The sequence below is a fragment of the Rhopilema esculentum genome, chromosome 19 (genome assembly GCF_057945365.1).
Source record: "Rhopilema esculentum isolate cy_ngs chromosome 19, ASM5794536v1, whole genome shotgun sequence".
Classification (NCBI taxonomy): Eukaryota; Metazoa; Cnidaria; class Scyphozoa; order Rhizostomeae; family Rhizostomatidae; genus Rhopilema; species Rhopilema esculentum.
In genome coordinates, this window is record NC_142833.1 from 7,473,644 (window position 1) to 7,494,397 (window position 20,754).

Below are 20,754 nucleotides of genomic sequence, written 5' to 3' on the forward strand. Positions count from 1 at the left end.
GTAGTCTCCTTATCGTACAAGAGCTCCCAATTTGTAGATGTGAATTTCTAATATATTCTTGATAGCATTGCACACTCTTTTGCATTCTTCATAGTATTATGTATTCTTTTGCAGACACCTATTCGCAGAAGGTTGCTTCCAATTTCAGTCATAATATGATGGACAGTGTCGTGCCTGTCAATCACAAATATGCAGATGAAAGCGATGATTCGCCTGAGTTTTGAAGGTGTTCAACGCAGACTTTTAATGTGAGAAAGAGGCAAGTATACTAAATACAAATTAATAGAATGCTACCTTGTTTGGATACACTGGTAATCTGCCAGTGAGTCACTGCTTTGCAGCTTATACTGTAATTTCTAGTTCTGATACTAGATGAACCAAATAGCGCCCCATTCACTCTTGTAAAAAGCCAAGATAATGTCTAACCGTCCTGCGTTCAAGCGCATCATAATTATCCCTTTAAACAATATCCTTATGGTCATTGAAACCATTTCGTTAGTTGGCTCACGCGGCTGTTTGAAGTAGCCATAAAATATACTGTTACTAGTTACACTTTTCAGGGACGTAAAGTTTTCGCACAATAGTTGTGGTAAAAATTGATAATGTTATTCAGAAAGCCATAGATCAGAAAGGCACAGTAATGAGTCGCTTATAAATTAGGTTTTTTAACTTCTGGTCAATGGTTTTAAAAAAGGGGGGAGCTGCAGCTGCAGAAATGAGGACAATACAAAAACGTTAAATTAGGGTACAGACGCCATTGCTTATAGGCACCTTTAAATATTATTGACAAGAAGTTCAGATAGTCAACAGATGTTTGTATTGAAGCATGATCGTACCATTCTATAACAACAGCCCGGACACAATCTTTTCCCCTGCCACCAAACGCTTTGTTGAACTTAAAACGTTACACCTAGTGTCGCCTAGTTTTATTTCTAATAAAAAATTTTGTGTTCTTGGGCTATGTTCTTATCCGATCAGTCACTTCACATAGTTCTTAAACTTCATTTTTTGATTAATCAGACATAAAGTTTAAAGATTTTTACTCAAAGTATTGTATGATATGAAAGATCTTCATTTAGTTGATGAAAGTTTGTCACGTTTTGGTGTATTTAAATTTTTATTGTTGAATGTTAAGTTGTAGAAATGCCTCCTATTGTTTCTCAAAATTAACTGCATTAGCAATATAGGGGTTTGAGAATGATATCATATGAGAATTCCTACTCCTTTTTTACTTTGAGAAGCTCCTCTTTATTCACAAAATCCTTTTGATAAAAGTAACTGCGATTCGATGGGTTGTTTCACAACCGCTATCGATCGATTTACTCATGAGGCGCTCATCTTTTAAAAGAAATTTTAGATCCTGCAAGACATAATTCAAAGTGGTTCTATTCTATGGTGTTTGCATAAAACTTCCCACGTGAAGCAATAAACTTTGGTGAAGCAATAAACTTTCACCCCAAATCAATCGTTAAAGGTGTACCAGGAAATTGCCAAATAGTAAAAAGAATGGAAAGACATCATCAATAACAAGCAGTTTTCATTCCTACTCTACTTTGTTAATGCGAGGAAAGTTTCTTTAATATACCAGTTACGTATTGCAAAGTTAATTTGCTTCTAAATAAAGCCTCTAAATACTGCTCTGATTAACAACTAACATAAAATTCTACTTTCAAAGCTCCATCTTAAGTCATCGTATACGTGTTTGAATTAGACAACTGCTGATTTAGACCGAAATTTTTGCGTTGCTTCAATTTCACGAATGTCAACGAGCATTACCGAAGTTATATCTTACTTTAGCGATTCAAACGACGAAATTTTACAGTTTGCAGTTTGCGTTTGTAGCAATTTCTATTTTCAGAAATTGCAAAACACATCTACGACAAAAACGGTGTCAGGAGTAGGTTAAAAACTACAAGCAAAAGTTAAAACTGTTAAATATAATGCTCTCACAGGCACCTATGATCTGATAGGAAAATACGCTGGGAATGGCTACTCACATTTTAATTGTATCATTTATATTGATATGGATTAGAAGCAATAAGATATACTTAAATTCGGTAGAGTATAGTACACATACTAGATTATAAGCTATATTATGGCTTGCGGTAGAGAACTATGCGAGACCAGTAGTTAGCGATTTAGGGTTGGGAGCGAGGCTACGAAATTATGTAAGATTGGGGATATTATAAACGATTTGGGTTATTATGCAATGAAAGCTTTTTTATTGACTATGGTAATACATCGATTAGGTTAAATAGAAAATAACAGCTTTTTCAAGCTTGAAGTTAAATGCAAATAAATCTATCTTTGCTCACTGAGTAGCCGAAATAGATTCCAGATTAAAATTAAATTCTATTTCAGCTAGACACAATAAAACACATACTCGACTCAGATAAAACCATAAGCTCTAATATTAACGTAACTTTCCATCATTCAAGAGTCCATACAGGGGTATCTCCAGTTATTGATATGCACCAGGCTTTCTTTTATTGATCGTGGAGATAACCATTTGAGCATATAAGTGTTCATGCCAGCCTTGTCATTCGTTCCTTGAAACAAATAATGAAATCTTTAGCAACAGGTTTATGTAAATATTATGAGAGCTGACTTTCGCTTTGTTATGAAGCGTAACATGAGAATACAAGGAAGTTTTTTTGGGTCTGTTCTTATTGATCGACGAGCGTGCTATAAATACACTGAACTGAAGACACATTTAAAACCTAAATCTCAAAGTCAAAAATGCACAGATAAAAATGAGGCAAATCCCCTCCAGAAAAGAGTGATAGTGGGTAATATCTGAGCCTGTTTCAAAATTTGCTTGAACTGAAAGATATGACATCCAGGTATGACATAAGTCTGTTAATTTATGTGAAAGCATCCGAGAAGTAAAGTGTCGTGGACAACATTTTGATTCTAGCTGGGAGGTCTCAAAACAATATTATGATAAATGTAGTTCTTCTTGGGTTTGCAAACATTAGTTTTACATAATATCAGCATTTCTCAAGTCTTTATATCAAACACATTTCAAAGATATTTATTGCAAAGAATTAAGGATATTAATAATCAGTTGTGATTAACCAGATCACAAACTGACATGTGTTAGATACGATCTGCGAAATATCGTAAAAAATCGCATTTTCTAAATATTCCTGCGAATCACGAATTTTATGAGGTCTGTCTTCAATAGAATCTTAGTCATAAAGGATGCAAAGTGCATTTTTACAATGCTATTGAGTGTTTGAGGCCATTTCTCAATACAAAATGATCATTTATTTCTTAAAGGCAAAAGAAATATTAGTCCCAAAAACGTAGAAAAATCTTAAATCAATTTGCAAGTAAAAGAACAAAATAAAACTAGACAGGAGTTATAAATGTTATGGATAGGACTACCATCCAAAATTTTATTTCAAAAGCGAATAATCTCTAAATAGTAATTGTTCTCCTGGAAAACTAAATATCACTTTATAGCGCCATGTACAATATATAGATTTGCCAACACATTTTACACACAGCACACTTTAGAGAGAAAAAAAGACTGTTTACTGTATCACAGTGTTACCTGATGCGCGGGCTCCTCCGAAAGGCTGCTGTCCCACTACGGATCCCGTTGACTTGTCATTTATGTAAAAGTTGCCAGCACTTTGCTTGAAAATTTCACAAGCATCCTCAATGACATTCCTGGAAGTATGCAAAATGTAAACTTTAGAGTTTTACGTCTAAGTGAAAAGGAATTCATTGCACTATAAATGCTTTATTCGGCTTCAGGGTTTTGGTATTCTCGTTTCCAATAATTTTGAATTATGAAGCAAGAAACACGTCGATAGGGAGAGACATTTAAAGGGATATTCACCCTTTCAAAACCCTTTTTACGTAATTTCTAACTTTACTCTCATTTATATTACGATTTTTGACGAACTGATGTGATAGTTAAGTTGAGGTGCAAGAAGTTATCGAGAAGGTTTTGATAGGGAAAATAACAGAAAGATACCTATTCTTTGCAAATATTGATCCTGTGAGGCCATAAGGTGACGTAGTACTTGCCTAAAGGAATGCAAAATAAAAAAAGAGGCAATAAGCTTCTGGTACGACAAAACTCCAATATAGCAAAAAAAAGCGGGAACATATCATAAAGAAGTACTCTTTGCATACTTTTTAGCTACTTTTCAATTTTTTGCACTCTAAGGACTTTGTTAGATTACTCGTTAGGACTTCAGTATGATATATTTCTGCTTTTTCGTGCTTTTTTAGACAATGAATATGAATCCAAGTATAAAAAAATGCAAAAATATAGTCCAAAAACAGTGCAGCAAAACTTTAAACTACAAATGATTACATGTATTCAGATGCGAAAATTTCAAAAGAAATCTGACAAGGATTGCAAACAAAAATCGACAAAACTGAATTCTCGACTAAGATAATCCGAAATCCTTGCTTCTTGAAAACTTGAAAATGAAATTCTTTCAAAGCACATTAAAACTTTATCATCAGTATATCAAACATTGTGATCCCAACAGGTATGCAAATTTGGAAGCGAAAAAATTTAGGTAAAAAAGACGACTTAGCAAAGATACGAATATTATAAAAATAAGTAAAAATAATACGAATATTGCATGGCAAAACCCTACTCACCAGCTTCATATATTCTTTGTATTCACTTGCTGGATACACAAAAGCGGTTAATACTGGTCCGAATATTTCCTGAAAGGCAACAGCAAAATTCCGTTTGAGAAAACCAACAAATCCTGGAAATTTAGTGTGGTAGTCGATATCTTCTTTATAAATTTAATACAATAGCTAGGCATGAGTTGACATCCAGTTTAAAGCTGGATTATATTGTTCTCTGGTCGCGTGGTACATTAAAAATGAAACTTGAGAATCGCATACATAGTCATGAAGTATTTGAATATATGAAGGAAACTTATGCCCTCTCTTTCTGCAACAAAACCATTTGTGAATCTGTTCATTTATTTTCCTGTACAACCGAGCAACATTATTGTTCTCTCTATGGTTATTACAATATCTACAATGCCTGCCAAAAGTCTTGGAACACTGACATCAATTTCCATGGTCAAAATCAATCATCCCCTCCTCCCCTACAGAACAATGTTGATTTACTATCAAACGGGTTAGGATTTTAGGAAGCATTTTCTTTTGCGCCTTTTATATGGTATTTCTCTAAATCATCAACATTGTTTTAGGGGGAAGGGGGCGGAAGTAGTAACTTTTTTCATGAAAGGAATGAAAGATATCAAATGCAGCGTAAATTGCTGGGTGTTCCAAGTACTTTTGGCAGGCATTGTAGGTGTAAATAAGCAACGCTCCTAGTTCTTAATACTTAAGCTGGTATAATTTCTTACTTATACAAGAGTTTGAGTACTTTCTGAAAGCTAGTTATGGTGACCTGTTTATTTTGCCGGGGCTTGCGAAATTTCCGTTCTCTTTACTCCCTGATAGTCTATATTCTTTCAAGAATCAGCCTACCTCGTTCAGTAGTTTGCTGTTTGGGTCCTTCGTCTCTATTAATGTTGGCTCGACGAAATACCCAACACTAAGACAAAGAAAAAATCATAAATTATCTTGAAATTCTATGGCATTGAAAAAACAGCATTAAAAACATACGTTTTCAGACAAGAAAAAGCCTAGACATTTTATTGTTTTTCAGCAGACAACGATAAAGGGGCTCCAATAAATTCTGATTGATAGAAAGAATGAAAAGAAGATCTTGTTCAAAAAATCATTTTTAAAGAGTGGTTTTTTCAGTGTTTGATGAAAAGTACACTCATCTCGAAAATGCTTTCATCTTAAAAGCAATCTGAAAAATTACAAAAATCGTTTTAAAAACTGTCCGCACCTTTTATCGCATTTGCCTCCTGCAACTATCTCTTCCTGTGGTGAATTCCTGGCGTAGTCAATGTACGAGGAAATTTTATCGAACGACTAAAAAAAGGAATTGTAGCATAAGAAGGCAAATTAAAAGCATAAATAGAGTGTAGGCTGGTACGAAAAACAGATATACCTTCAATTGCAGACTGTGTACCTAGTGCTTCTTTTCAAGCATGTTAAGTACACTTAAAATAGAACGCTGAACAACCGAAAACCACGTTCCTAGCATTTTAAAAGGGGTAAAGTAAACCAAAACCTGCACTTTCATTCTCCGTTTTATTACTCCCTTTTTACTTCTTTGCAAAAAATCATCGAGCTCACTGGGAAGCTCAATTTGTCTCTCTTCCCAGAGAAGAAATTACTTTATAGTCTGTGATCTTACAAAAGGCATAGCTATTTGCCACGGAGCTTAGTACTCAAGTAAGAAAACCTAACTTGCAACCATAGCTTGCTAACTTTGTTATATCATAATTTCAATTGCCATAAAGTTCCTTCACTAATTCATACAAAACCGTTTCTCTTGCAAGCGGGGTGTGTTCGCAAACATCTCTTTGACTGATAAAAGATCCACTATCATCGAGCATCTTTCTTTAATGAAAATCTTGATTTGTTATCTTGCAGAAAGATTTCTCTCAGTATCGGGCAAGACTATAATTTCATACAGCATTCTACAAATGTATATTTTTCACTTACCCGCTCATCAATCACAGCAGATAGGTAGGTAGAATATTCCTCTGGCTGCAAAAAAATTTACTGGTACTATTAACTCGGTCTACTGGAATTCAAATTTTAGTAAATTACACAACAAAAGTATGAAAGAAATGTAAAAAATTGAATAGGACTACTTCAGTTGATTTGCGATGACATCACTACAAACTTCCATTTAAAGCTACGCAAAATAACCGCACATTTTTGTAAAGTTTCTATTTGGATAAAGAAATTTCAAAATATTTAAAGAGAAAGTTCCACTAGGAGTCTAAGTCATATAAGCGCGATCGAATCTGATTCTATACAAAAATGCAGTTTATCAATTGAAATATGACAATGCATTTATTCATAACAATACAAATTATTAGTTATAGTATAAAAAATCAGAGATATGTCGACAAAATTCATTGACAAAACAATATAAATAATATTTTCATCAATGATACTTCAATATTATTCGGTGGCCTTTATCATAAACACGAATACATGAAAACGGGTTACCTACATTTCCAAGTTTTATCTGTCCCATTATGTTAACCAGCTTTTCTTTTATCTACAAAAAGAAAAACAAGCGAGACAAATAGAAAGCTGGAGATTTGGTGTATGCTGTAAGCTGCTCAAAATGTAAAAATGATGATGGTCTGTTGATGTTCCATCGTGACTGTTATAAAGCCGCATTATAATTTACCAACAAGCTACTAGAAGATTATTCGTCCCATCCACTCCCATTAACCACGAAAAAACTAGTGGCGTTAAAGCCAACAGCTTTTTTATCTTTTACGATTAACTCTTTAAATTAGCCTTGAAATATCATAAGAACTTTCTGTTTAATCAAAGCATTAGAATGCGCTGATCGATGAAAAAACATTGGATGTTTCTTTCAAAAATTACAACATTCAATATTATTCATTATGGAAATACAGACGGCAACCATAGTTTAAACGTTAATTCAACCTTACAGATTGGTTGGACCCTTCTAGTCTTAAGTCAAGACCCGACTCAAAATGGCCAGTCAAAAAACAATTTACTATTTCGACCAGTCAGAACAATAAGCTGGTTCCAGACCAGGCGTTTCAGGGCATCAAATTATCGAAAGACTAACATGGCGATTTGCAGCTTCAATGTCTGCAATACAAATTACGTAACCAGATACATTTGCCTTTCGCTCTTAATTTAATCATATTTGTCGACTTGAAAGATGAATATACCAGATCAAACATGACTTGTTGCGTAGAACACGAGAATTTCAATCCATAACTCAAAGTTGAACACTTGAAAGGGTCATTAGACAACTGCCAACAGATTGTATTTTTAGGTTGCAATGTATGAAAGAATTGAATTGAATCTTGCAAACAGTTAACAGCTGTGGCAGACACTTGGTCAAATATTGGGAGCAAGCCTATTGTTTGATAAGATGACTTCACGTCCATTGTTTTAAAACAAAAGACCATTGCTTTAAAAAATATGGAGGGGTTACCGCTCCCCTTCACCCCAAACCCCAAGTGTCCGCCACTTGTTAACATTAGCTTTCGTAAACAATATCAAACATATTTGATATCTAATCAACTATTTTTTACAAGTTTCTTCATTACCAAAAAATCAGATCAGTATAAGATCAACCTTCTTACCTGAGGCCACAGTGTGTCTGGGACATAAAGCCTCGAACAAGCAGAACATTTTTGCCCTCCGAACTCAAAAGATGATAAAATTGTGCCATTTACAACAGTATCTAGAACAAAATAGACAGAAGGTTACTTAGAAGATGAACTAAAGGAATTACAATTTTCCCGAACTGTTTAACTGTTAACTAATAACAGGCCTTCATAAACTCCACAGAGTACAAAGTGTCAGATAATATCAGAAAAAGTCAGAAAGGTTCAATCTACAACCTAGGGAAAATGGTCGAGAAAAAATTTGATGTTTGAAAATTCAAGAAAAAAGTTGTTACAGAAATAGCCTTCTAAATTCAAGGTTGGAATTGTAGCCACAACATCTTTTTAAACAGATTCGATACTGATAAAAGGGGGGGAGTTGAGATGTGTGATGTTTTTTCTAAAATCTCACGCATTAAAATTCCGGGACTGTACGTATGGACCAGAATGGTTAGAGTAGATGAATGGCGGGTTTGATTGGTTTCTTGTTTTGAAAAATTGGCGGCTTCTCAACCATCTCACAGATTGAAGTTCGAGGATTGAATATGCAATTAACGTTTGGGGGAAGTAAATGATGGGACAAGGCGAACGACACCTACCAACATCAGCACTCTCGTGGATAAAATGAAGATTCTTGCCACCACACTCTGAAAATAGAACGGTTTTGTTAACGAAACCAGGTTTAATCTTTATGGAAATAATTTATAGAAAAAATGAAGAAATTGTACAATATCGTTAGAACGGCTACGACAAGTGTACACTGTTCTCCACATTATCCACCGGCACGTCAAAGCTCAAAAATCGAGATTGTTAATAACATATCAATTCTATATATATCATTAAGATAACTGTTATGCTCTCCGAAGTTGATAAATTCGACCAGTCCACCCGTACATCATGTTCAATAGGTTTACAATATCGAAAACTGAGGTAAAAATATCAAATATATACAAAATATGTTTGCAAACGCACCTCCAACGAGACGAGGGAAGGTCCTAAAAAGAAGAATTTCATCAGGAATTACTTAAGGGTTTGATTCTAATAAACACGGATTCTTGGAGCAAATATGTCACAGAAAAGTATAGATATACTTAACGAAGATAGAATTTTCACTGAAACATTGAAGTAGTAAGTGAACATTTGAAGGTTTTAAATATTAATGATAATTTATCATCTAAAGCCACAAATATTTGCTAATATCTTTCGATAAATCAAACAGGTGAAAGAAGGATATATACAAATTCTTACTTGTAATTTTCAATTCCGTTACCGACGGATTTCCAAATATTTTTGAACGTCCTGTGAAGAGAAATTGAATTGTTTAGATGCAGATAGGAGGTCCCTTTCAGTAAACAAGAAGAATGCATCTACGATGAGAAGAGAAATATTGCCATCCTTGCTCTACACTACACATGATAAAAAACCCCTTTAGGACCAACGAGAAATATCTGTTACAGAATTTGTTTGATATTATCTCCTGATCAGCTTCTGCCAAAGATTATCTTGATTCTTATGCCCGTATATTCTATATGTTTATATGAATATAAAGCAAAAATCTAAATGCTTAGAAAACTCAAATTGTTAGCAGAAACAACATACTTTGAACTTCCAGTGAAACTAATTCCAGCAAGATCGGGAGAGTTTGTTATGACGTCACCAAATAGAGGACCATCACATGGTACGAATTGGATGATGCCTACGAAAAGGGATAGATAAATTAATTAACAACCATTCGCAGCACCTCAGCTATTCTTAGATACTAATGAAGTCTGCGATTAGGAGAACATCGTCCAACAACGATTAAAATTATTTTTGGTTTGGATTGTTATATGCGACAACCTGAAACTAAGCAAGAAATCATATTTAGATAATCAACTAAAAAGATTAAATAAAGATAGGAAAGGTGAGAACGACGTACCATCAGGCAAGCCACTTTCTCGTAGAATTTTGTACACCAACCAGCCAGATAGCATAGCAGTATCAGATGGCTTCCACAGAACGACATTGCCGCCCATTGCAGGAGAACCAGCAAGGTTTACACCAATGGCTGTGAAGTTGAACGGACTGATTGCAGCAATAAAGCCCTGCAAGAAAATCAGTATGCTAGACATCAACAAAAATTCCAAATAATGCAAACACCGAACCAAACACCACTAGCAAAAGCATTTTTAAGGTATTTGCTATCATGCTATCATACTTTGTTTTGTTCATGCGACAATATTTGCCCGTGAAGCAGGATGGAATTATGTTATTAGGTTGGTCCAGGTAAGGCAAGGAATGCAGCAGAAAAAAATATTGCTTTAAATCTGGACCTAATTTCCCCCACACACTCATAGACATAAAAACTTCAGACAGGACTATAACAACGTTTTCCTTGATATCTTTTGACATTCCTTCTCAGAGATTACAATTAATGAGTTGTTAAGGTAGCAGTTTAATACGTTTGTTGTGGAAGGATGTTTATCGAGTGTTGAACAGGACGATTCTTAGTTGCTAGTCCGTATTTCACGCTTGATAAGAGCATTAACTATATACTGTTGTTGTGCAAAGATTTGCTTACAACCAAGTCATCAAACTGTATAACGAACAGTGAAAGGACTGGCGCACTAGAGTTGTTCGATAAGGAAGACTATTTCTTAAAACCTTACAAAGATAAAATGAATTGTTTTTAGTATGAAAAAGCTAATTATTTTGCCATAATATAAAAACATTGGAAAATATTGTTATGCTCTTTTGTTTATCCAAACCAATACGCATTATGCAGCAGCCACGTGAAGGTCAAGTGCAAGTTAGAGTTGAAAAACACAGACATTTTGAGACTAGAAAATAACTGAAAAGAGAAAAAGAAATTCTATTATACCTCCAAACCTCTGTATTCAACATGATTCATAACTGTTTTTGGTTGATGCAAAGCAGGTCCTTCATAAATATCCTGGAAAACCAAACAATATCCTTTGAACTTATTTGTTATCAGGAAAATTTTAAAAGTAATTCACAGCTGGCATTGTAGTAGCATTATGGGAAGTATATGGAGAAGAAGCTAAACAGTGTTATGTTTTGAAAACAGTTTTGAAAAAAATTGCTTCAAGTAAACATAGATATCTTTGAATCGTGTACACAAAGAAAACTAAAATGTCCAGAAAGAATGACCCATCTTTTGAAAAGGCAATGAAAAATATAGAATAAATAGAATGACAAAAAAACTGCAATCATGAACAGACATTTCTGAAGTTTTTTCCCGACCTCAAAATTGATTCATGTGCTAGTAAAATAAACATGGGTCTGTGCAGCTAAAAAAAAGTGGGGGGGGGGGGGGGGATTGGGGGATTGATCTTGAGTGATTGTCTGACTCTACTGTTATCTTGCATCTTTTAGTTGTTACCTCAACAACTATTTTTAAGATTGAAGCATAACAACTAATGTGAACTTGACACAACACTATGGTTGAAGGTTTTTTGGTTGCCTGTCCATTGTATAATTGAATAATTCAATAGAGCGACAAACATGCATTAGACAGAGGTGTAGATAAGGCCAAATAAGGGAAGATATGAAGTAGAGAAAAAGTAGGAAGAGGGGTAGTTGGAGGATGAATATTGGACAAATAAGTGTGGCTTTGAGATAGAGGGGTCAATAAATGGTAGTGAGTGGAAAGAAAAAAGGGTTAGATGCAGTATGAGAGACACAAATTTCAACAGAACTTCAGTTGTGCATTTCTATCAATTTTGTACAGGACAAAATCATTTTAATCACCCTTTTTATTACCAACTAGTCAGGGGCGCCTGACTGTGGGGGGCACAGGGGCTCGTGTATCATGGACCACTCGGCAATTTGTTGGAAATTTTGCATCTTTCTGGCAAAATAAAATTTGTAGTTCATGAAAAGCAAGAAAATTCAAAGGAACTAATCAGTAAAAGAAGGAAGATATAAACAGAAAAAGTTTTTGCAGACATATACAGTAATTGCAGACATATAAAGTGGTTATTTATTTTACAGTCTGCCTAACCAAATCTGTACACTTGTACAGGAAATGGTTAGCTTTCCAATTGGTATTACTAAATGCAAGTGCACCTTTTTAAAGCTCAATTGTGTGAAAAACAGGCAGCAATCAACAATGGGCCAAGAGAGGTTAAACAAATGTTGAGTTCGTCTTGGCACTCGGTTATGATGAAGCTGACAGCAAGTTTGCAGACACGCCATTGTTAAGGAGACTACTCATGCACTGAAAGTCGTCCATTTAGTTTTCTTTGATTCTTAAGATATCAATTGTCAGTCCTATTGCAAGTTTTACTGTTTATCACAGATACTGATTTCTGATGATTATGATTATTCAATGTTCGAATACATATGCTGGTTTTTCTCTGACCGACTATTGAAATTTGTAAAAGTGATGCTGGAAAAGATATGTACATATTGTTTGCCATGTCTATCTGTATTTAAAAAACTGAACATACGCTTAATGATGTCATAATTTAATTTAGACCCATTGTCAAAAAATGTACAAGCAGTGCCTCCCCTAAGAGTCACTAGCAATAATGCCCCTGCCACTGGTGCTATCTTTAAAGGTACTCACCCTTGCATAATGGTGATTGAACTTTAAGAAATCAATGCTTTCAGCTACTGCATCAATATCTGCCTGGATGGGAGTCTTTGCCTGTCAAAGAAAAGCATATCAGAAAGACTGACATACTGAGGGTACTGTCCCATGCAACCATGAAAAGAAGGTTCAAAACATAAAAAACAAGTAAATTTTCTTATCCTCAAAGACAGAAACTGTCAACATGATAAGAAAACTTGTAAAATTATATCTAAAGCAAAGCTGCATGCAATTACCAAAAAGCAAAATTGTTTATAAAAAAGATATTCCTCACCTGTCCTACCATTGTTGTTGCAAGCATATCATATCTATACTTTGTTGCCATCAATTCTGCTGCCCTCATGAAAATAGGTCCTCTGCAAAAAAAAGACAAAATCTTTAATAATATTTATATTAAATCCAACTTCTTCTTGATATTTAAAACTATAAAATCTGCAGATGAATATTGATTTATAAAATTCAAGCACTTTTGAAAATTTCTTTGATAAGATTGACAATGAATAGTCCATAATAAATTAGAGCATATAATGATTATACAGATTACTGCTGTAGATAGGTAATTATTGAATATCCAAAACAAGATTTCTCACAAATTAATGGGTTGCACCTCTGCCTCATTTGATAGAGCTATAGTTGTATTTTTGTAGATAAATCCTAATAAACAATAAACAACAGTGCGCATAATGAAACAAGATATTGACAAATCAGGTAAACAAATGTAAAACAAGGACGACAAACCTTTGACTAAAAGGCATCTTTTCCCATCTCTCTCTGTTACTCAGTGAATTTTCAATAGCTTTTTCTATTAATGCCTATAATATACATTGAAAAAAGTGAGTTTGGGAATTCAACAGATACATGTTAATATATCAACAGCTGATATATTAGGTTATTACTTTTCAAGATTGCAAAAACAGCTAAAACATTTGGCAACTAAAACACTAGGCATTGCAAATCCCAAGTAATGTTCAGATCACATGTGCTATTTTCCATTTGCCTCACTTCTGTGTTGCAGGCCTTTTTATTTGATGCGAGCGATCACTCGATTGAAGCCGGTATATCAAAACATAGGAAATATAATTAACCTGATTTAACCACATCTCAATGGAAAATGCATTTGAAAATCAATTCCACCGCAAATGTTTAGGAATACTATAGGCACTTTGTCTTTGAACTACATTAGACCTTCATTAGGAACACCATCTGGGCATTCAAAGCGTTTTTAAAAAGTTTTGGAACATCTTTTTGCGAATGTCTGGCAATAACGTCCATATGTCCTCCGTGATGTACATAAAGTGTATAATCCAGGCACATTCATACTAAGTATTAAATTTTTCTTTGACTATGTTAAAGTTCATCATAACAGTTCGCTTTCATTTGATTTCGCAGGCTATTACTTACCAATGTTGATTGCACACATTTAAGAAAATATGATCAAAAAACACAAATAAACTAGAAGTTTGATCAAGCACCTAACTTAATGGAGGAGCTTGATTAACCAAGAGCCCATCTTTTGCTCATTTCAGGGCCTGGTTAACAAACACTAAATATCTTTAATTCAGAAAATCGTTATTGAAAAAATAAAACTTGCCTTGTCTGCATAGTGGTATTTTGCCACTTTCTTTTGATGATCATATGGCTAGAAAACAAAATTATATGACACATGTTAAGAAAACATATAGTATAATACCAGCCCTTGCGATTTCTTGACATGTTGACTTCATTTCAATTTACAGCTCTAAGTAAAAAGGCATGATGCATGAATTTTAGCTTCATAGATTTATTAATATCTCAACTCTCCTACTTTTCAATGGCAAATAGACAATCATAAATATCATTTTACTTTCATTGAATTTGAACCTTGCATATAAATGGCAAAAATTTGCTTTTTATGACATAGCTGTAACATATATTTTAGTAACATGAAATTCATACTCACTGATACTTGGTATTTGACATCATTTGTTCTGAATTCCTGACCTCCAATAACAATTGGAATGTCCTCTACCTGGCCATTTACTCTTGCTAATGCCTCGTTCAATCTTTCTCTGACAATTGGGTCTTCAAAGTTTGTGAAAGGTTCATTTGGAGGCAGCTGCTGGGAGCTCAGAAGCCTCAAACTGGAAAAATGTATAAAAAAATTTTATTACAAAATCTTTATTGGATATTGTATATATTCCACCAATATAAATGTTTACTATTCCATCTAAATAAAATGTGCTATATGATGCATCTTTTCATAATTCTTGTCCCCAAAGCCACACAGGCATATTTATTTTAACAAAAACGTCACAAGATATCAAAGGACAAGTTGATCAGTTTCATTTTTGTATAACATGAATGTATAAATTGGACTGGGTTGATCCTTTTTTGTGCACAGGAAGGGTTATAAATTTGCACATCAGTTGCAGAGAAAGCCATGTTTCCTTAATGGATAGCAATTTGCACCATCATATCTTAGGCAACTGTTTTTGGCACTAGCTCCTTCCCACTTGTTCTTTTCTTTCATGAAGGGAAGTTCAATGAAAACCGCACATGAAATTCAGGTACTACAGAAAGTATAGAAATAAGAACCTAGCCTGTTGTTTAAATACCATATCTGCACAGCTTTAAGTACAGATAAGCGGTAGTAAACAGGCATTGTGATTTACTGTTGCAGAAATACACTTGTAGTTTGAAATACACAATAGTTTGAGAAATACACTTGTCAAAATAACAGTTGAGCAGCTAATGTTCTAGAAATTGACTTTGTCCATAGTTTGAGATAATTGTGGGGATAATATTATATTTAACTACAGACCTCTGATACCTCAAATAAAAGTTTGATAATATCCTATATCAAGTCAATCAGTAAAAACTTGGTTACCTTCAACTTGATATAAAGATATCACAACTAAATATTAAGGATTTCAGCCCACACAGTCATTCAGTGTTCTTTAGGCTTGAAAATCAGATTCTAAAAATGGGGTCACTTAAAAAATCAAGATCCAAAGAACCATCAAAATATTAAGCTTTCGAACACTGAACATATGTAAAGTTCATTGAAAAGGAGGTGTGTCATTGCCTTGGTAGGACAGGAAGTAAATTTGAACAGCTAAGAAAACATATGCCAAAAAAGCATTTAGATTTGACACTAAAGCCTAAAATTTACCAAAAATCAAACACAAGGTAATGGTTTCAAAATGAATGTACATTTGAATAAAGGCATTAGGCACTGTGATTTTGTGTCTAAAACATAAAGAATTTGGAAATGGATCATCACCAGTCCTCTTTTTATTCAGTTTTAGCCACTCCCCCCTTAGCCAGCCCCCTTAGCTTCCTTAAAGCTCCTGCACACCAGTTGGGTTTTGACTTCGAGTTTACTTTTTCAAAACTATAATATGATACAGAATATATTATATTTTGTTTCACTTCAGTTTCTAAATCAGATTGTACTGTTTTTAATTCATGTTGAGCTATCCACATCAAATAAAAATTTTATTTGTAATCATATTTGGTTATGGTACTCTCAAACTTCTCAAGGATTGATATTTTGTCTGCATTCTACGAGTGATCCAGACAAGTTTTAACACTGTGACGGACACCTCGGACACTTCACTGTCTATTTTAGGGAGATGTGACGGTGGGCTCTGGAATGGTAGGGCTTAGGCATTTTTTTGACCACCCCATCGTGCACCGGAAAACAAGGGCAATACCCATTAAGATGATCTTATAGAACAAAAACAGTTCAAAGAATGACAATTCTTATTAGTGAAATGGTGTTCCCGAATTGCAACTGCAAATTTACTGCACACCGCAGGTATGACACCGGCAAACTAGGTATTTTGCCCTTGCGCGCACCACAGATCTCGTTGAAAAGTGCCAAACTCTGCGTAGTAGAGTGTTTTAAATTTTGAAAAGCAAAGGGATGAGAGGAAACTTTGCAGTGCAAAACGTGTACACATATTTTGCCAGTGCGTGCGCGTGATATCTGGTCGAGAACGGCTTAGCAGTAAGGGGCATACGCGTGGCAGGTGTATTGCGTAACCTCACACTGAGCGGAGTGTGCCAGGAAAATTGGAAAAGTTCAAGCACACATGGAAAGTAATGAAAAGAAACATAGAATAAAAAATTTCGACTGAGTTGCAGCCCCATCTGATACTGAAACTGAACCATCCTTTCGATGAAATTTATCACAGCTTTAAGTATGTTATTTAAGGTCATGTTTGTGGTCATGGCCTAGGCCAAACCCACCTTACCCCAATGCAACTTGATACCCACCATTTAACTTTGCTGATTCGCGACGGGAATCTTCCAAATCCAGATAATCTCAATGCCATTTCTTCCTGTTTTTATCGGAAATTTTCCAAATTTGTAAGAATTTTATCAATTACTTATTGATTGTCACATGAAAACCATGAGAATTTACTGCGTCGTCTTTATCCCAGTTGATCATATGATAAATTTGATTGACATACAATTGTCTTTTGCCAATCAGCGGTGACCTATGATAAAAGAATCTCTAAATGATTGATCGAGAGGGTGTGCTTGGGAATTCAACCAATCAATGATAAACATAACAAGGAGCGGGAAGCGCGCATTATTTCGACTTTTGAAGCGTGCAGAAAGTAGAGCGTGCATTGCTTGTGGTTTAGCTGCAAGCTGCTACGACGCTGGCACTACCCGCAGCGATTCTAATTACAAATCATTACCCGAAGAAGATGATACGATATGGCGCTGGCATGCGCATGAACATACCGTATTCTCGATAAAACCCATCCATTTGTATAAACACCTCCCCTTGAATTGGTCCCTCCTGACTACGCCAAATACACTCAAATAAGCGCCCCCCGAATAAGAGCCCCAAAACATTAATTTTTTATTGATCTTGTTAGTTAGTGTACTAAGATTATTTCTATGAATTTGAGTAACTATAAAGAATATCCGAATTAAGAAAGTAGCAAAACCAACGTATTGTTGTTCAACTTAGGCTTTAGGTCCGTTGGCAACTGCATAAATTGTTCCTTAAAAATTGAAAGAATGTTGGACTACGTTCTCCATTTTTAAAGATAGCAGAGATATTACGGTCCAGAAAATAAGTAAAAGTAGTAACAACGATCAGTGTAAGTAAACTGTACCAGGAAAATTTTGTTTAAAATAATTAATCACGTTTCGAGCATAGCCCGTTATCAAGTGGCTATGCTCGAAACGTCGTTATTTATTTTAGAAAATTTTTTCCTTGTACAGTTTACTTACATTGATCGTTATTTTAGCATCATATAGTACCGTACACATTTTAGTATATTTATGGAATAAGTAAAAGTAGCACCGTAACGAAAATGAGCAGCACTGTAACGGACCAAGGTAAACAGCACTGTAACGGTCAAAAGTAAGCAACACCTTAACGGACCAAGGTAAGCAGCACTGTGACGGACCATTTATGCGGCACCGTAACGGACCAAAGTAGGAAAGAATAGTAACGGACATAAAGGACCAAAGCAAGCAGCACTGTAGCCAGAGGCGGACCCAGAATACATCAACCTATGATGTATTCTGGAATAAATCAACTAGAATAACAAAATAAAATTGAAACTATCAAAATTTTTAACCAGTAGTTTCTTTAGCAACTTCTTTAGCAACTTCCGTCCTAGTTCTGCCCCCGCTGATAGCTACCAACAACAAGCAGAAGACAGGGGATATTTTTTGCTGACTCTCTTTCCGCCTCTGCACAGAATAGTCGAGTGGCGATTCTAGGCATTTATCTGGTCCGTATATTCTGAATCCAGAAACTTGTTTGTCCATCGAGAGCCAATCAACATTTGTTTGACCTATGCAAACCTCTTGTAAGCCAATCAGAGTGTACTTCACCTCTGCAATCTTTGGCGCGAGCATAGGTGAGATTTGATTTATCAAATCAGAAGTTGAGCTTGCTTCTGCAGCGGTATAGCCAACCAATGGGAATCAGAGTTGACCTATTCAATTGTGTACACTTGACCTACGCAATTTTTTTTTGCAACCAATGAAATGTAAATTGACAATCACTACTTCACCCCTGCTAAGCAACTAGCTAAGTCAGTCACTCTGTACTGTCTGTTCTATACTGTTGCTATAAGACCGCTGCGTTCGGAATGTACCGAATTTGTAAACTTTGTCAAGGTACACCCTCACAAATTGTAGCAGGGTCGCCAGATGTACCAAATTGTTTAGGCACACCGTCACTAATTGTAATAATCCCGAAAATTGTCTTCTCACGCTCCTATTTTGTAACAATACTCAATATCCTCACGAAAATCCAAAAAAGCGGCCTAAAAACTAGGTCCCAGTCCTAATCTAACTACACGTCATAAATGTACTTTGCGGACTAGCGCAACGGAACGAACAAAACAATGTAACAAATAACTAACTAAAATCAGTTTACAACTCCCCCTAAAATTTTAGTTAAACAAACCTCAAATTTTATTACTATCCATTGTTCCACTCTTAGTCAATTTCATTGTCCTCCAACATCATCTTGTCTTCATAGCGGCATTCATCGCAGCATTCCTCTTCAGTTTCTTCTCATTGCTTCTCTCTTCAGTTGCTTTTTCTTCGACTCTCTCATCTGTAGCTTCCTCAGCAACACAACTTCTTATTTCTGACGGACATACAGCTTGTAATGGTCTTTCAATAGTGTGTCCTTTGTGTAGCAATGTGACTCCTCTGACAATTCCATCTTTTCCTTTTACATGGCTGACGACTTTGCCTTTTTTCCATTTACCTCTGTTCTTCTCTTCTCCTAAAACGAAGACGATCTTCCCCAACTTTGGAATGCACGTGTTAAACTTTGTAATGCGATGCACTCCCATTAAACTATATAAGTATTCTTTCTTCCATCTCTGCCATACATGTTGTCTGGCGTTACTTAATCTTCTCTGTATCTTCGTCAGATCGTTCTCCTCTACATCTTTATCTTCTAGAATGTGACAGTTCTTTCCCCACATAATCATACTTGGTGTCAAAACTTGGCTTTCCTCGTTGTCTCCTTCTACGTACGTCAAAGGACGATTATTCATGTGTCTCTCAATATCCATGACGACTGTTTCCAACTGGTTGAAACTAAGTAGAGATTTTCCAACTGTCTTGAAAAGTGCTCTCTTTAGATCTTTGATTAAACGTTCGTACATCGAGCCCCACCAGAGACTTTTCGATAAGTTAAATCTCCAATTGATCTCTTGTTTTGCTAAGAAATTCTGTAACTGTTCACTTTTTCGAATTTTCTTTATCCAATTTGCAGTTGTTTTGAACACTTGAGCATTGTCAGATACAAGTAACTTTGGTCTTGTCTTCCGAGTGATAAATGCATTCAACTTTGCTTGAAATTCCTCAGCTGTTTGCGATCGTGTAACTTCAAAATGTACGCCTCTCATAACTGCACACGTGAATATTATAATGTATCCTTTCTCTACCTTGTTCTTGTTAACCCGGTATAGAAAAGGTCCAGCAAAATCGACTCCAGTTGTTTCAAATGGCCAGCTGACATTTGTACGAAATGTCGGTAAAGGAGGTGCAGTTGATTGTCCTTTGTAAGGTTTTGTTGAAAACACCTTGCATATTGCACACTTTCTCTTCTCTCGTTTAACTGCAGCTCTTAGTCTTGGAATCCACCAGCTTTCTCTTACGGCAGCCATTGTATCTGCAACCCCAAAATGCATAATCTCTTGATGGGTATAACTAATGAGCTTCTCTGCAAATAATCCCATTTCTAGGTAGGTAGGATTGTAACCCTGAATTCTCCCATAACATTTTAAAATACCAGTCTCCTCTTCTTTCTCAACTCTGCACCCTGGTGTCTGTTTGATTTCTGTTATTTTGCTTTGTTCCTTTCTCACCCAGTAATCCCTTGCACTTAAATCTCTTCTGTTGTCAGTTGCCCCTTTGTTAGTTTTCCCTTTTTCACCT

At 35.3% G+C, this 20,754-nt stretch overlaps 3 protein-coding genes across 3 annotated transcripts in view; 1 reads left to right on the forward strand and 2 right to left on the reverse strand.

The window, feature by feature from the left end:
• LOC135687975 (uncharacterized) overlaps window positions 1-1,886 on the forward strand; it is a 12,710-nt gene extending 10,824 nt beyond the window's left edge. The window contains exon 11 of the mRNA XM_065204628.2: window positions 115-1,886. Within this exon, the coding sequence (XP_065060700.2) occupies window positions 115-224 (110 nt within the window). The 3' untranslated portion in view covers window positions 225-1,886. The remainder of the gene's footprint in view (window positions 1-114) is intronic.
• On the reverse strand, window positions 1,521-17,238 carry LOC135687977 (delta-1-pyrroline-5-carboxylate dehydrogenase, mitochondrial). Its single transcript, XM_065204629.2, has 21 exons — window positions 17,098-17,238; window positions 14,777-14,957; window positions 14,429-14,476; window positions 13,576-13,649; window positions 13,112-13,193; window positions 12,814-12,894; window positions 11,104-11,175; window positions 10,162-10,327; window positions 9,843-9,939; window positions 9,492-9,542; window positions 9,216-9,238; window positions 8,843-8,890; window positions 8,220-8,320; window positions 7,097-7,144; window positions 6,577-6,621; window positions 5,852-5,937; window positions 5,482-5,548; window positions 4,630-4,698; window positions 3,989-4,041; window positions 3,560-3,678; window positions 1,521-2,549 (listed from the first exon to the last, which is right to left on the reverse strand). The coding sequence occupies exons 1-21, from the start codon at window positions 17,154-17,156 to the stop codon at window positions 2,434-2,436; spliced, it is 1,686 nt and encodes a 561-aa protein (XP_065060701.2). The 5' UTR covers window positions 17,157-17,238; the 3' UTR covers window positions 1,521-2,433.
• LOC135688399 (uncharacterized) lies at window positions 17,184-20,555 on the reverse strand. The gene is made up of 2 exons (XM_089114119.1): window positions 19,265-20,555; window positions 17,184-17,321 (listed from the first exon to the last, which is right to left on the reverse strand). Exon 1 carries the CDS (start codon window positions 20,553-20,555, stop codon window positions 19,323-19,325), a length of 1,233 nt encoding a protein of 410 aa, XP_088970245.1. The 3' UTR covers window positions 17,184-17,321; window positions 19,265-19,322.
• Window positions 20,556-20,754: the final 199 nt, after the last annotated feature.

Bases quoted from the DNA above. Each gene is read 5' to 3' on its own strand.
- LOC135687977 (XM_065204629.2), bottom strand. From the start codon at position 17,156: ATGGCATTGAGATTATCTGGATTTGGAAGATTCCCGTCGCGAATCAGC. The intron at 9,543-9,842 runs GTATGTTGTTTC...TTCTCTTCACAG, and splicing joins AGTTTCACTGGAAGTTCAAA to GACGTTCAAAAATATTTGGA. The intron at 4,699-5,481 runs GTAGGCTGATTC...GTTGCCTTTCAG, and splicing joins ACAGCAAACTACTGAACGAG to GAAATATTCGGACCAGTATT.
- LOC135688399 (XM_089114119.1), bottom strand. From the start codon at position 20,555: ATGGGATTATTTGCAGAGAAGCTCATTAGTTATACCCATCAAGAGATT.